The following is a 17,140-nucleotide window of genomic DNA, read 5'->3' as shown; positions in this document are numbered from 1 at the left end:
TGTTCATTGGCAAACTTCAGACATGTCTGTTCATGTGCCTTCTTGAGGTGGGGGACTTTGCAGGTGCTGCAGGATTTCAATCCATCTTATGTGTTACCAATGGTTTGTTTGTTGACTTTGGTCTCAACTGCCTTGAAAGCAGTCACAAGCTTCTCTCGTGTAGTTCTAGGCTGATCCCTCTGTTTTCTCATGATCATCCTTACCCCTTGAGGTAAAATCTTGCATGGAGCTCAGGACCAAGGGCGATTGATGGTTATTTTGTATTTTTTCTATTTGCGAATAATCGCTCCAACAGTTGTTTGCTTCTTATCAAGCGTCTTGCTTGGCCTTGAAGCCATTCCAGCCTTGTGCAGGTCTACAATCTTGTCCCTGACATCCTTTGACAGTTTTTGCTCTTGCCCATGATCATGAGGTTTGAATGGAAGAAAAAGATTCTGTTGATATGTGCCTTTTATACACATAATGAGTTGTCGTTAGAGCACCTTCCAAAAATGACAGGACTAATCTGTGTACCACATGAACACATACTGTTGCCAGTCTGTGGGAGCCAGAATTATTGTTGGTTGGAAGGGGATCAAATACTTATTTTACTCACCGAACTGCAACTCAATTTATAACATTTGTATCAAGTGTTTTTTCTGGATTTTTGGTTAAAATTCTGTCTCTATCATTTAAAATGCACATATGATAAGAAAAATTATAGACCCTTTATTTCTTGGTAAGTGGACAAACTTATAAAATCGGCAGGGGATCAAATAATTATTTTCCCCACGGTATGTCTCGTAAGAAACAAATAATTTGCAGTTACTTTGTTAAAGATGATTTATATTCATGAAATGTATAAGGAGCACCCCTTTGTACAGATTCTGGGTTTTCTCAAGATAAAAAGCTGCAATAAATGATTGTATCTGCTGGTGAAATCTAGTATTTAAGTATACCATATAGAAACAGTTTTACTTTGGTGGCTGCAATACCAGCCATTCAAATGTCAAGATGGAGTTCTCACTGTCAGCTAGAAGCTAGTTTATGAACAGAAAAAAAAAACATTAGTTCTTGGAAATCTTTTTCACATAGTTAATATTAAAGTGGATATTTCACATAATATTTCAAAAAGCCAAGGCATCAAAGCATATGTCTTTTCAAAGACTGCACAACAGCTATGACATAGCTTTTACTTTGTACTTACCTTTTTTTCCACATGTATATACCATTATATTAGTCTAGGACTGTGACTCCCATGTATGTTTTGCAAAAAGGCTCAAAGATAAATGGGTGGAGTAATTATTGTCTCAACAAGGCAATTTAGATGCCTGGATTGATGGACACAAGGCATAAACGGTTGTTAAGACTAAGTATACACTTGGATGACAACGTTCAAGGGAGATATAAATATTAATAACCAACCATAACAATGTGAAAAGCCTTTTTACTTACATCTTTGCCTCTGCAAAAATTTCCCCAACACACACGAAAGACTACAAAATGAGCTGGGAATTTAGTACTAAAGTTTTGTACTTTAAACAGGGGACTTGAAGGAATATTTTACACATTGTGACAGTGTGAGGGAAGTACATTTGACATAAAGTTCACACATATGCAGAGTGCATGGATCTGGAATATTGATTCTTGGAGAAAGGTGTTTTTTTTTTTAAAACTTTCTCTGAGTTTTGGTATTCCCATATTGGGTTCAGGAGTTTGGAAATTTGAAAGAGTTTTGGGAGGTTCGAAATGTGCAACTCAATGTCCAGGTCTTGCAGGAGAAAGGCCAGCTGTTAGTGCAGGTGCACACAGCCCTTATAATGAAAGACTTGGGCATAGTTCAGAGCTCCTGTAAGGAGGCAGGTGTGCTGCAGCCAAGCACTCCCTGCTGGATGAGAGATCCCTTTTCCATAGAGTCAAGATGGCTAAGAGAGTCTGGGAGACAGAGAGCCAGGACAATTAGGTGAGTCGAGGGGACTGAGAGAATCTGGAGGTCTTGAAGGTGTGAGAGAGTCAGAGTGTCAGGAGAACCCCTATCAATACGCCAGGGAGAGGACCCATGAAGCATGAGTACTTCAATCAAAAAGGCTTAGAGAGCTAGGAAAGCTAACACAGAAGTACTGTGTAAGATGGTCTGGGGGGAACCAGCCAGGAGTCAAGCTCAAAGCCTAAGCAGCATCTTTGCTGAAGAGAGAGCCAGGTGGCTTGGCAATATTTTTGTTACCTGTTTTGATGGTGACAATCCCCAGTGTGAGCAATTGTATTCTACTGAACTTTGATTTTGTTTAATAAAAGTGGGCTGGTTAGCCTTAAAATTAAATTGTTGTGCAACAATCTAGGAAATTTCCAGCCCCCACTCCCCCCCCCCCGCTGCCTTCTGGGAGACACACAGGTCCTAGAAGACAGCCGAGCCATTCAGAAAGTGCAGCACGACTCGCGCATGCAGAGTTGGAGGCAGGCTGTGAAGCTGCAATGGTTCACTTTCTATTTCCCTTAGTAAAGATGCCAGCGCCTGCACCCGAAGCCGATGGACTGATCGGCTTGGGATGTCGACATTGTGTGAACCCTGAAAAGGTAAGTGTCCGTATATTAAAAGTCAGCAGCTACAGTATTTTTACAGGCTGGAACTCCTCTTTAATGCAAAGAATGCATTAAGGTGAAAAACCTTGAGACTTTACAAACACTTTAATTTACAGCATTTTTTCCACACCTGCCTAAACCTTTTGCACAGCACTGTATACACATTGTATATTTCAACCCCACAATAACGTTGAATAATTTTAAGTGAAAATTTTCAGCACAGAATCTAGCATTTAACATTGGGGATTTTGGCAAAAGGAAAACTTTATGTAGCATGTTGCATGGTCACTATTTTCATGATAATATTATTTCTCTCATATAGTATTAGGGTTAGATTCATGGCTCCCTTCATGCCATGGATTAGTTAAAATGTTCAGAGTAAGAAATACGTTAGAATAAGGGGTACATTTAGGCAATGAGTTAAGTTGAGCGGTTGCCTTGAACCACTTGCTGACCGCCCCACGCAGATTTACTGCGGCAGGGGGGCTCGGCCGCACGTAATCATGTAGATCTAGATTTTGATCGCCGCCGGCCTCCCGCGATCTTCGGCAATACTGACAGGAGAGCCATCTGGAATGCAAACAATGCAAGATGGCTCTCCTGTCAGAGAGGCAGGGAAAGACTGTGCGATTCAGCTAAGCTGAATCACCGATCTCTCTGTGCCTCTGTTCAATCCATCCCCCCCACCGTTAGAAAGTACATCTAGGGAACACATTTAACCCCTTGATCACCCCCAGTGTTAACCCCTTCCCTGCCAGTGTCATTTATACTATAACAGAGCATATTATTTAGCACTGATCACTGTATTAATGTCACTGGTCCCCAGAAAAAGTCACTTAGTGTCAGATTTGGCCATGGCAATGTCTTAGTCCCGATAAAAAATCGCTGATCGGCGCCATTACTAATAAAAAAAATAAAAAGTACATAAATCTATCCGTAGTTGTAAACGCTATAACCTTTGCGCAAACCAATAATAATATGCTTTTTGGGATTTTTTTTTTTACCAAAAATATGTAGCAGATAAAAAATTGGCCTAAACTGATTAAAAATTTGATTTTTTTAAATTTTTTTATTGGGAATGTTTGATAGCAGAAAGTAGGAAATATTGTTTTTTTTTTTTCACAATTGACGCTTTTCTTTCTCTTTATATCGCAAAAACGAAAAACCGCAGAGGTGATCAAATACCACCAAAAGAAAGCTCTATTTGTGGGGAAAAAAAAGACATCAATTGTATTTGGGTGTGATGAAGCATGACCGCGAAATTGTCAGTTAAAGCAATGCAGTGACGAGTCGCAAAAAATGACCTTCAAGGGCTGAAGTGGTTAAAGTGGAACTTTTTTTTGTTTTGGATAGAGTATAGAGGATTAGAACCCCTGTCAGTTTTTATTGCTGTCTGAGTCCCCGTTTGGGAGATTCTCCCTCTCTATTTGTCCTGTTTATTGTTATCAACTAAAGTGAAAGTGAAAGAAATTCTCACATTTTGGATTGCCATCAGAACAATAATACAGGCAAAATCTTCCAATGGGGACATTAGTTCTGGTGACCCTGATGCCACCTCGAGATTCCCTCATTTGGAGGAATTTCCAAAGTGAGGACAGGAAGATGAGGGTTATAATCCTCCCTTACTCTATTCAAAATGATAAAAAAATACTTTGAGTTAAAGCTGGCAATAAGCAAATAAGGTCTCCCAACTGGGACTTTGTTTTCCGACAGTGGGACCCACTGCTGTCAAAGTACAATGATGATTTGCTGTAGCCACAGTTTTCCAGCATTTTCATTTCACTGAAGTTGATTAAACAATTGGCTTCTGTCAAGCAGGGAAGGCCAACGCACTGATTAAAATTCAGCTGATCCCTTCTGAAATGCCCAGATTTCGATCAGTGTATGGCCAGCTAAAGGGTTCAGTTGAAGTACAGAGTTACTCTCAAGCTTAGGCATAAAGACTGATTCTTGGATAACAACTTGTTTAGTTACTATAGCAGTTGATTTTCACAATACACGATCCAGGGTGTTTTTTTTTTCCAGGTTTCATTTAGGTGTGTTGGGACTGGGTGGGCCAAAATGTCTCACATCAAAATTTTCACAATTAAAAATGAACTAATATAACAGGGCAGGGCAGTTCAAGATTCATGTTCTGTCTGTATGTCAGAAAAGGGCTCAACTGCTGGTGGCACTGTGGCTTCCAGATCTATAGGCTGCAGGTCTGGTGTCCCCCAGTGCGTGTCTTTCAGCAGCCAGAAGCTCATATCATCTCATGTAATCAGTCATTACCTGATGCTCATTGCTGGAAGATTATGTAAGCCCTGCCTGTGCTTCTCTTCTTGCCTTAGTGTTCTGTCTAATGCATGCAAAGTTGTATTAATGTGAATATTTCTGGGGAGGGGCTCCATAGTCATTTTTCAAAGGGGTCTGTGACCCAAAAAAGGTTAAGAAGGCCTAGATGAAGAAAACAAACACTTTAAATTAGGTAAATTATTGATTTATCACTTTGAATGTAGTCAGTCCTTAAGGTTGGGTTCACACTGCCACGAGGAGCGACTCACAGCAGGGGTCCGGTGCGTCCCTGTTCATCATTTAGGTGTGATTTCAGTCCGATTGTTTGGTTGCATTCAAACCTGAAATGGACCAGAAGACGCACAGGACTCCTGTGCAATTCACATCCGAGCCCCTCCGGAGATATGTGAACCGGCTCCATAGAAAGCCGGTCACAATCTCCTGACATGCAAATTGGATGCGGTGGTTTGAACCCAGCCTTTCTTCGTTTTCTTTTTCTCCTATTACTGCTCAATGCTAAACACACTTCGCATACAACATCATGGAGATTTATGCCACAATCATTATTCAGAATTTTTATGAAACAACGTGTATTTTAGTTTAAACAAATATTTTTGAAGCATTCTCATTTCTTGTGACAGTCTTGTTGGCACTCATTACCTGAAATTGTACTTGCTGGTTGATGTCAGACACGTAGAACTGCTTCAGGAAGAGCTCGCTTTGACTCCAGAACAAGCGGATGTCAGGAATACCGTAAAGAATCATGGCCAGCCTCTCTAATCCGAGACCAAATGCCCATCCAATTTTATCATGAGCACCAGCTGCAATCAAAAACAAGAAGAAAATCCAGGAGCTTAGTCGGAAAGATATCAAATAAAATATTTATCGTGTCTCTAGTGGATGAACTGAAGAGACAGCAAAATCTGTCAGTAATTGCCATCTGATGATTCTAAAAGATATGCAAACAAAAGGCTGTGAAGCCAATCAACAGAGAAGGCTTGCACATTAATAAATGCCCAGAGTTTTCCAAATATTTTAAGACATATTACTAACTGCATGAGTATATTATTCCTTCCTATTTCTAAGTCTGAAAAACACAATGCTCATGTCTGTGCTTCCCTATGACATGACATCATTATTAAGTTGTGGTTTCACTAATGTTTTTTGGACACTGTTCATGTGTTATTTGTTTGAATCAGTGACGATGAATTGAAAATCCTGATCCAGAGTAACTTAAAGTGGTTGTAAACCATATTCATGAAATTTGAAATAAGCACATCTATCTGTAGTGTTTACTTGTCTCTTTTTAAAACTCTAAGTGTCATTTCTCTCTCGTGCTTCATTCCTCTGTTATCATCATGAGTCAGTTTTCCATCATGTGATAACATTAGCTAAACAATTGTGTCGAGAAGGTGCTTAGAGGGAGATAAGCACTGAGCTTGTTTATTCAGAATACAGCTCTGCATGTTCCTTTGTTCCTCTGCCTATGTGAAGGGGATGGGGGGGGGGGTGTCTCTTTCCTCCAATCAGCTCTCACGCAGTGTAAGTGCAGCCCCTCCACCCTTCCCTATGTACTGCTGGTAGATGAAGAAAGAGTTTTAACATGATCTGCACTTTTGAAAGGATGTAGAAAGTGGAAGACAGCAGATAAACAAAAAAAACCTATGTAGGAGGATTTGTTTAATCGCTGTGTATCATTTGAGGCTAGTCACTTCACTGGGTATATGTGAGGGTTTACAACCACTTTAAAAAAGAGCTGTTTTTCCTTAAAATGTGCTATGTTACAACTAGTTAAGTTCCTGAGGTGTATGCCACCACCAGGATTGCTGCATTTTTTGCATTATTTGGAGTATCACCAATTTTAGATAGTGTAGCTATAGCTATACCTATGGCGCTGCAACAATGAGAGCTACAGCTCTCCTATACACAAGCAGTCTCACTAACGCTTGTCGCTTAGGTGAATTACAAGCAATATTTTGCACAGTTTTGCAGTATACATAGTTTTACTTTTGGTCCGGACGTACTATTGGTGACAGTGTGTTTTATGGGTGGGGAAGGGCACCTGTTCGAGTGTACATGGCACACAGCGATTGATACCACCTTTTACTTTTTTGCTAATCAATAAATATATGTTTTTCACTGCCAGCAACTCTAGTATCTGCTTTAATAACCGCTTGGTTTCTCTGGGGGTAGTTTCTATCCTCCCTCGGATCAAACTGATGTGTATTTTTTGTGCTTGTAATTGGTTAAGAGCAGAACGCCATAAGGTGATATAGACACTGGTTTTGTGATTTGATAATACTCCATTTCCCATTTTTATTTTGTTTCTCCTATACACAAGCCATACTGTCACTTGTCTGCTCCCCTTCCTCCCTTGTCCATTCACAGAACACTTTTTTATTCTGTTACCCATTCAAAAAATATAAAACATTCTGTGACTGGACAAGGGGAGAGGAGGGGCAGGTAAATAAAAGTGCGCCTTGTGTGTAGGAGAGCTGCAGCCCTTCTTGTCACAGCGCCAGAGGTATAGCCATAGCAGTACTATCTGTCATTATTGAAATGTCAAACAATACAGAAAAAACAGCTATCCTGGAGGGAGCATATACTTCATGGAGCTTAAGTCGTAGTAACAAAGAAATATTTAGGAAAAACATATTCCTGGAGTTCTTCTTTAACCTGTTAGGTAATCTGCCACTCAAATGTTCACATCTCATGTTGATGAAGAGGGGAATTAAGGAAAGCAAAATACAAGCAGATTAAACTTCAGCTTAGAAGCTGAACTCCAGGCAAACCGCTAGTTACTCAGATGAAAGATGTAAATATGAACTGTTTTGCCTGCCAAATTCTGTCTGCTCTATTTCTGTCTGTCCAGAAAGTGCACATGCATCAGGTAACACCTTCATAAAACCTTTATTAAAAATAGTAAAATGAGGTACCCAGATACATTCTTTTTTTATCACATATATCATCAGAGGTCTAATGGAGAGGGTCAGCCTGCTTATCAGCTTCTGCCATTCCCTAAACATCAGTACTCAGACTGGAATAGTTAAAGGCAGCACTGGCAGCGACTCATGCTCCACTGTATGCACTGGCGGGTAGCATACTAACTCTAGAAAACATTAGACTTGTGATGATTTATCAGTGTATTACAGCTCATCAGAGTGGATGACTTATCAGGTTTAAAATATTTTTTATTGCTATCTATGACTTTGAATGAAAGATCTGCTTAGACATCTAGTCCTGGTGACCACCTGTCACTAAACAGGAAGTCAGGGGAAATCTCCCTAACTAGGACACAGGCAGCAATAAAAATCTGACAGAGGATCTGACTCTTTCAAGCTCTATTATAAAAAACTGGAGCGTGCAAAATCTGGTACAGATCTGCATAGAAACCAATCAGATTCCCGGTTTTATTGCCAAAGCTTAATTGAACAAGCTGAAGTTAGAAGCTGATTGGCTACCATGTACAGCTGCACCAGATTCTGCGTGCACCAGTTTTAGTAAATCTCCCCCAAAGTGTTTTTTTTTTCTTTTGCATATTTATATTTCATATTATCCTTCTTTTCACAGTGTTGTATACACAAAGACCCATCATAATTAGTTTACGGTAAACAAATAGAATCATGCTGAAAGCATAATGTTCCCATTTTAAGCTTCTCCAATTGATTTTATTCCCCTTAATTGGGTTTCCCTGCTGTTCGGTAGCAGAACCTTACATGAAAAAGTTGAAATAAGGACACAGGTTTGTGTGATAGGGTGAATATATGAATAGTGATTTAGACTTTACACAGCCCAGACATTTACTTTTAACACCTTTTCATTCAAAAAAGTGTTCTTGTCTTTGTCTTTCTCGGTGAAATGACAGGAACCTTCAAATATATCAGAGGTATTATGAATTCAGGAAGGCAACATTTAAAAAAGAATTTTAATAACAAGATGATGTAATCTACGTTTAAAGAACAGGGTAGCATAAGCAAGCATTATTTTACAGAATCATTGATTACTGCAACAGCAATCCAGCTTTTGTGCTAGAGGTAATTAAAGGCTAAGTCTAAAACAAATAAAATAAGCACAGGGCGGATTACTTCCCTTCAGACTGATGTGGCCCTTGTGCTTTTTTATTCAGTAGTAATGTTCCTCCCTCAATGATCCCCCTGCCATAATCTGCTGGAGCAATAAGGGTTAATAAAACTGAGGAGCTGTCATGGGCTCTCCCATCATCCTCCGTTCGTAGAAAGCATACTACATCTTCAATGGAGGAAAGGACCTTTCAATCATTCCCCCACCTTCCATTTTTACATAATTTTTTTAACTCATAGAAGCTCTTTAATGGCTCTAGTATTTGCTGGGCGGAATTAGTCAGGTATGATAAGTGCCTATGACAACTCCAGCTTTTGTGCTAGAGGTAATTAAAGTCTAAGTTTAAAACAAATAAAATAAGCACAGGGGGAATTACTTCCCTTTAGACTGATGTGGCCCTTGTGCTTCTCATTCAGTAGTAATGTTACTCCCTCAATGATCCCCCTGCCATATTCTTTTGTAGCGATGAGGATTAATAGAACTAAGGAGCTGTCATGGGCTCTCCCATCATCCTCCATTCATAGAAAGTATACTACAGCTTCTATGAATGGAGGAAAGGACCTTTCAATCACTCCCCCCACCCTCCATTTATAGATCATTTTTTAACTCATAGAAGCTCTTTAATGGTTCTAGTAGAAGCTGGGCGGAATTAGTCAGGTATGACAAGTGCCTATGACAACTCCTCAGTTCTATTAACCCCTGGTGCACCAGAAGATTTGGTGGGTGACGGTGGGGCATTGGGAGAAGAAGATTACTATTGAACTGGAAAACAAAAGCACAAGGGACACATCACACTGAAGGTAAATAATGTCGCTTGTGCTTATATTGCATTTTCCTTTTTTTTTTTTTCATAAACGTAGACTTTAAAGAAAAAAAAACACATCATGTATACATATACAGCAATCACATTGCTAATGTCAGATCTGATCAGTGGATAGTGAGCGGAGTGTTTATTGTTCAGAAAAAATTAAACCATATGCCATTTCTTTGTCCATTAATCTAATGATCTGTACAGATGAAACATATAAAGTAGACAGCTGCTTCCAATAGAGTGTCTGTCTTTACTGCAATATTTACATTGCAGCGGGTGGAGCCTGTAAAAATGGCCATTATCATTAAGGCATGCCTAAGTTTGTGATATCTAACTATGGCTCTGGATTAAATCAAAAACTACATTTCCTAAATACCTATGTCCATTTCAACAAAGTGTCTGCGGAATCCCCCGCATGAGCTAACATCTTCTCCCTGGTATTTTCCGGATGTCGGGTCTTCGGCCATCTTGATTGTCCGGCCAGGGAATGATGTAACTCTTGCACACACACACACAAACACAGGATTTCATTCATTCCAGTACTGAGGTGTGCCGAGAATATTGAAAAAAAAGATTAGGGACAGGCAAGTAAGTTTGTTTTATTGCAGAAAAGATTTAGCTTGTCTCTTCTTCAATAAAGATATTGCTAGCTCGCATTTTTTTTAATTTAGCTTTGGTTTTGCTTTATGTATCGAAAGAGATAAAATGTTGTTGGGAGTCTGGGGCTCCAAGATTCCAATGTTTAAGAGTCACCTGTACTGTTATGGAAAGGGCTTAAAAATAAGTCTGCTGTCCATGCAGAGAATTAATTGCACTGTAGTTCAGGCTGCAATCCTCAGAGAGTGTACTTGCTCTGTGGGTGTACAAGAGAAAAGAGAGGGGGAGAGGTGCCACTAAGTGCAATATTAGATTGAATACAATTATTGCAAAAGATTAGAAACACTTACAAAAGTGTAAAAGGTCATGGGCATATCTGGAGATGAAGAGTCTGTCTCCTACTGCTGCATTCCTAAGGACTGGATCGCTCCAAAGCCGCTGTGGATGAAGAACCACAGAGGAACACCATCCCTTCATCCACAGTGGTGTTGGAGCGATTCAGTATTTAGGAATGCAGCAGTAGGAGACAGACTCTTCATCTCCAGACCTTTTACACTCTTGTAAGTGTTGCTAATCTTTTGCAATAAATGTATTCAATCTAATACTGCACTTAGTGGTGCACCCCCCCCCCATCACTTTTCTTTTGCTTTATGTATTGCCTATACTTTCAATCAGGGCATATTCATTTAAGAGAAAAGAAAAAAAACAACAGTGTTATGCTTTGAGTACGATCATTTTGCTAGACATACAAAAAACTGGTGCCCAATGCAAGGCCTGCTGCGTTCTGGGCTAGGTTTTGCCAGTGGGGTGCTCCCTGCATTCCAGAACGTGGCACTGACAACTGTAGTACTGTCAGGTGGAGTAATCTCTGCCCCACAGAACAAATAAAGTCCTGTCTGAAGGAAGGGAGAGAGAGAGGGAATGGCACAGGAACGTGTGATAAGGTACACAAGCATTGACTACCAATGCTGGGGGAGGGAGTGAGAGGGTTAACAGCACACCCACTGACCACCAATGGGGGGGGGGCTAACACTATTTGCCATGGACCACGAATGCAGGGAGGAAAGAAGGGAGTTGACAGCACTGCCACTGACCACCAATGAGGGGGGGGTGGGGATGGGGAACAGTAACAGCACTGCCACTGACTAGCCATGAAAAGGGAGATAATAGCACTGCCACTGACCACCAGTACAAGGTTGGAAGGGGCATTAACAGCACTACCACTGATCACCAATGCAGGCAGGGGCTTAAAAGCACTACTACTGACCAGCGATCTAGGGGATTACCAGTACTGATCAGCAATGCAGGGTCGGGGGCGGAGGGGTTAACAGCAGTGCCACTGACCAGCAATACAAAGTGTGGGTCAGAAGCACTGCCACTGACCACCAGTGAGGAAGGGAGAGGAGTTCATAGCATTGCCACCAAAAATGGTATGGTTAATATTGCATTGTAGAGGTCAGTGACATATACTGAAAGTTATTATTGCTTCTATTGACATCAATGCTGGGAGTTAATAATATGGCAACTGTTACCAATGCTGGGAATTACTATTACTGACATTGGCCCAAACAACCAAATCAAGCTGCTAGTCCTATGCATATTCCTGCTCCAAAGAAATAATGAGAAAGGTACAATTTTTTTTTTTCTATGTAGAGCAAGCAGTTAGGGTTACTACCCCTAGTGGCTGAAATATGACTATGCCCACATTTTCACTCCCGCCCCTTCCAGTGGGTTGTTAAGCCAGTTCTTGCTGGATGGCTATCTTCCTTATTAGGCTATTAAGGAAGGTCAGAATCCAAGGCACGTAACTCAGGGATCACTTCTACACAGTTTCAGTGATGTCAGGAAAACATGTTCTTGGAGAGGCCTCTCTACACACTGGTAGCTCCAGGCATCTGTCTCCCACTGCAACGCAGAGGCTCTTGAGACAGCAGGGCACATGGTTTAAGTATATATTTCAGGAGAATGGGAACCCAAACACCCACAGCACAGTGGTGGAGACCTACTGGCAAACTAACTACCCTGTTCCAAACCAGAGCCTACAATGGTGTCAAACACCTTCTTTATTCATACTCACTCCTCAATCCAACCCATTTCAGACACAGAATGTTTGGTTCATATTGCAGTTTAACAACTTTAACATAACTTGTTAGTAAACAATCGCTTCTTCACAAAGAAGCATTTCCAACATGGTGGCTTAAGGCAAGCTTCAACAGATCAAACAAATTTCAGAATTGCTTGAGCTCAGGCACTTACAGTGTCACAGATGCTCAGTTAGCCATCTAAAAAGGTCCAAACTGTGTCCTGTTCATCCCCAGGAGGCTCTTCTGAATTATTGGCAAAGTTCTTAACAGCATAGGTACTCACAGAGCTTTTAAGTCTTTCTCCTTGTATCTCCTGCTTTGGGGTTCTTCCACCTACTCTCACGTAAAATATACCAGTGCCTCCACTCATGGCCCCTGGTCTCACTCTCTACCCATTAAAAAGCCTCAATACTTTGTGAGTTGAACAAGAACATGTACAGTGCCTTGACAATGTATTCATACCCCTTTAAATTTTCCACATTTTATTTTGTTGTGTTACAACCATAAACGTAAATGTATTTTATTGGGATTTTAAGTGAAAGACCAACACAAAGTGGCACATAATAGGTGATCTTAAAAGTCACCTGTCAGCTGGTAAAAGCAGCATGCAATATGTGTGAATAATAATAGTGGGGACCAGGTCTCTCTGGGGGGGATGAGGGGAAAACAACAGAAAGACTCTGGAAAGTGGGGATTTAAATGTGCCCAAAATACCAGAAAGATAATTTAAAAAGTTTTGTAAATTTTATTAAAAAAACAGAGAAATATCTTTTCTATAAAAAAGAAAATCTTGTATAACATATAAAATATGTATTACACATTCTACATGTCATCGTACAATAGAAGGATCATATGCATTGCACATTCTACATGTCATCATACAATAAATGGATCGACGCGTTGCGCCCACAAAGCAAGCTTCTTCAGGATCTAATAATGTATGAGCCTTCAAGAGTATAAGCCCTTTAGATATCTTCCACACAACAATTGTTTAGAGCTAGATCAGGTCAGCGTATATCAAGAAAAGGTACAGGAGTCTTTTGAATAGAGAATTGGATGCATTTCAAAAAATGACCTTCAAAAATTGAAAATAAGACCACCCGTAGCCAAAATATCCATCAACTCCAGACAGGAGATGAAACAAAGTCATAAAGAGGACCCTCAAGCATATCCAACTTAATTCAGCTACTCAAAAAACACCTCCATATCCAGTATCACAAACTCCACTATCAGATGTATACAGGAAGAAGAATCTCATCATCCACAGCTGATGCTTAGTAATTGTTTTTTACATATTTTAATAAATACTACACTATGAGCAATTATTTCTGGTATCGGTGATCCTTCTGTCTGGCTTGAGGAGATTGAGCAGTTTCCCTGATGACTTCACCTGTAAGGTTGGAAGATTTACCACATCCATAGAGTATCAGATGTAACTTCATAAGGAAGACCATTAAATACTGAATGCTCTTTTGCTGTCCTTAGACTTAGATAGCAAATGGTTCTGGTGAGTCTGCACATCTTATATTTGGTGGAGGCAGAACACAGATGGTGATTCACTGAGATTGCGGAGTAATAACACAGGAACTATTTCATTTACACTTATGGACTTTTATTCACATTATTGCGATCTATGTTATTTGATTTAAAACTCAGTTTTCTTTATGCACATTTTTATACTTGTTGAAAAGTATCACTATTATTCATACTGCGCTGCTTTTTTCTTTTTTTTATACAAAGTGGCACTTAATTATGATGTGGAAGGAAAATGATAAATGGTTTTCAAAATTTTTTACAAATAAATATTTGAAAAGTGTGGCATGCATTTGTATTCAGTCCTCTTTACTCTGATACCCTTAACTAAAATCTAGTGGAACCAATTGCCTTCAGAAGTCACCTAATTAGTAAATAGAGTCCACCTGTGTGTAATTTCTTCTCGGTAGAGAAATACAGCTGTTCTGTGAAGCCCTCAGAGGTTTGTTAGAGAACCTTAGTGAACAAACAGCATCATAAAGGCCTAGGAACAAACCAGACAGGTCAGAGACAAAGTTGTGGAGAAGTTTAAAGCAGGGTTAGGTTATAAAAAAATATCCTAAGCTCTGAACATCTCACGGAGAACTGTTCAATCAATCACCTGGAAATGGAAAGAGTATGGCACAACTGCAAACCTACCAAGACATGGCCATCCATCTAAACTAACAGGCCAGGCAAGGAGAGCATTAATCAGAGAAGCAGCTAAAATCCCATGGTAACTCTGGAGGAGCTGCAGTGATCCACAACTCTGCTGGGATAATCTATCCACAGGACAACTATTAGTCGTGTACTCCACAAATCTGGCCTTTATGAAAGAGTGGCAAGAGGAAAACCTTTTTTAAAGATGCCATAATAAGTCTTGTTTGCAGTTTGTGAGAAGCCATCAAACACAGCAAACATGTGGAAGAAGGTGCTCTGGTCAGATGAGACCAAAACTGAACTTTTTGGACTAAAAGCCAAACACTATTTGTGGCGGGGAACTAACACTGTACATCACCCTGAACACACCATCCCCTTTGTGAAACATTGTGGTGACAGCATCATGTTGTGGAGATGCTTTTCTTGAGCAGGAACAGAGAAACTTGTCAGAGTTGATGGGAAGATAGAGCCAAATACAGGGAAATCTTAAAGGAAAACCTGCTAGAGTCTGCAAAAGACTTGAGACTGGGGCAGAGGTTCACCTTCCAGCAGAACAATGACCCTAAACATAAAGCCAGGGCTACAATGGAATGGTTTAGATCAAAGCATATTCATGTGTTAGAATGGCCCAGTCAAAGTCCAGACCTAAAACCAATTGAGAATCTTTGGCAAGACTTGAAAATTGCTGTTAACAGACGCTCTCCATCCAATCTGACAGAGCTTGAGCTATTTTGCAAAGAAGAATGGGCAAAAACGTCACTCTCTAGATGTGCAAAGCTGGTAGATACATACCCAAAAAGACTTGCAGCTGTAATTGCAGCGAAAGGTGGTTCTACAAAGTATTGACTCAGGGGGCCTGAATTCAAATGCACGCCAAACTTTTCAGATATTTGTAAAACATTCTAAAAACCATTTATCATTTTCCTTTCACTTCACAATTATGTGCCACTTTGTGTTGGTCTATCACATAAAATCCCAATAAAATCAATTTTTTGGTTGTAACATGACAAAATGTGGAAAATGTCAAGGGAATACTTTTTTAAGGCACTGTATGTGGATTTGAAAAGTCAGAACCCCTGATTTGTATACTTGTACAGGTCAGTAATTCAGAATAATCATGCTTAAAGGTGAGCTTTAAAATGTTAGTTCATCTTTTTGCAGTGCAGCCAAGGGACCCCAGTAGTTTAAAAATGATAGTGTGGTATATAGGAATTTCAGCTTCCTTTAATTTATATACCTGTAGGTCAACTCTAGCTTTTGCAAGGCCTAGCCATAAAAATAGCATTCTGAGCGATTGGCGCCATCCGGCATGTAAACTAGGACAGATAATGGCACACTGAGCACATCGATCACAAGAATGAGCGCGGAGTTGCTGTATTGCTTATATGCGCTAGAGCAATGCACTCTCCCTAGTCCACAAATCAGCGCATAAGCAGGACAGCACTGACCCTTTAACTTCACTTTCACCTTCTTAGATACTTTAGAAACCTGACAACCTACTTTGATTTGGATAGGATAGTACAAAACCTGTGCTGTCTATATGGTATAGTCTAGCAAGGTAGACATCTTCAATCCACAGGCAGCAGTGAAAAGAGATTACAAGGCTCAGTATTGAGCTAGCTGTGACTATCTGTCACACAAACATAACAAGCTGAAGCATATGAGTGTGTGTGTACTATAGGTATATGTAAGTACAGAGGAAAACTTTGGCAGCAGGCATCTTATCATACAGCCAAGGTTTCCACACCAGAACCAATTTGTTACATTTTACAAACAGCAGTGATATTGTGTGAAATCAAATGAGCTTTTAGGTATACAGGTCTATACTAAAAAATATAAACATTTGACTGGTGAAGAAATCTTAGTTTTGTTGTTCTTTTAATAAGTTATCTTGGGTATCCTGGTGATTCTTAGCTAATAACGGCAAAAGCTCAAAAACTTTTCAAAAGATAAAGAAATACCATTTGTACTTCATGACATTTTTTGTAAAGAGAACAGGGAGGCACAAGAATACTGAAGGCAAGGATGTGTCATCGCTGAAAGTTTTCTTTCATTAATTGGGTTCTTCATAGTAAAAAGTAAAGGGAAGAATCTTTTCAGTAAAATGTGCTGGCACTTGTCTGTTAAATTGCTGTAAATGACATGAAATGTGTGGTGTGATAAAAGAAGATGCAGAACTCAATGAAAAGACCAAAGAGAACACACAGGAGCTTAACCTAAAGACACAAACCAGTATATAGAATTCACGATTCAGGAACTCATTCCGAAGTCTGCTGAACAGAACTTCTTTACTAAGACAGATACCTTCGCAAGAAATTCAACCTTGTAAAATAGCTAAGTTAACAAAAATATGATGATACATAAGGCCAAGACATACCTTCAAATATATGATTTAGTTTATTGCTAATACAACAAAAGTATAAAAAAGATGCTACAGTTGAAGCAGAATCACATTGTCCTAGCTGCATTAACCACTTACCATCCGCCAGCAGTACATATACTGCCCCAGGTCGGCTCTGTCCCGCGAAATGATGTAACTGTACCTCACTTCGCGGGACCGCAA

The 17,140-nt window shown here is 39.9% G+C and overlaps 1 protein-coding gene across 1 annotated transcript in view; it reads right to left on the bottom strand.

Moving 5' to 3' along the window:
• The window catches only part of FARS2 (phenylalanyl-tRNA synthetase 2, mitochondrial), a 697,584-nt gene that overhangs the window by 205,562 nt on the left and 474,882 nt on the right, over positions 1–17,140 (bottom strand). The window contains exon 6 of the mRNA XM_082257348.1: positions 5,494–5,654. Within this exon, the coding sequence (XP_082113474.1) occupies positions 5,494–5,654 (161 nt within the window). The remainder of the gene's footprint in view (positions 1–5,493; positions 5,655–17,140) is intronic.

The sequence above is a fragment of the Pelophylax lessonae genome, assembly GCF_965119305.1.
Source record: "Pelophylax lessonae genome assembly, chromosome: 5".
NCBI classification, from domain to species: domain Eukaryota; kingdom Metazoa; phylum Chordata; class Amphibia; order Anura; family Ranidae; genus Pelophylax; species Pelophylax lessonae.
Note: the sequence above shows the minus strand (reverse complement) of the source record. Positions and strands in the feature narration are given on the sequence as shown.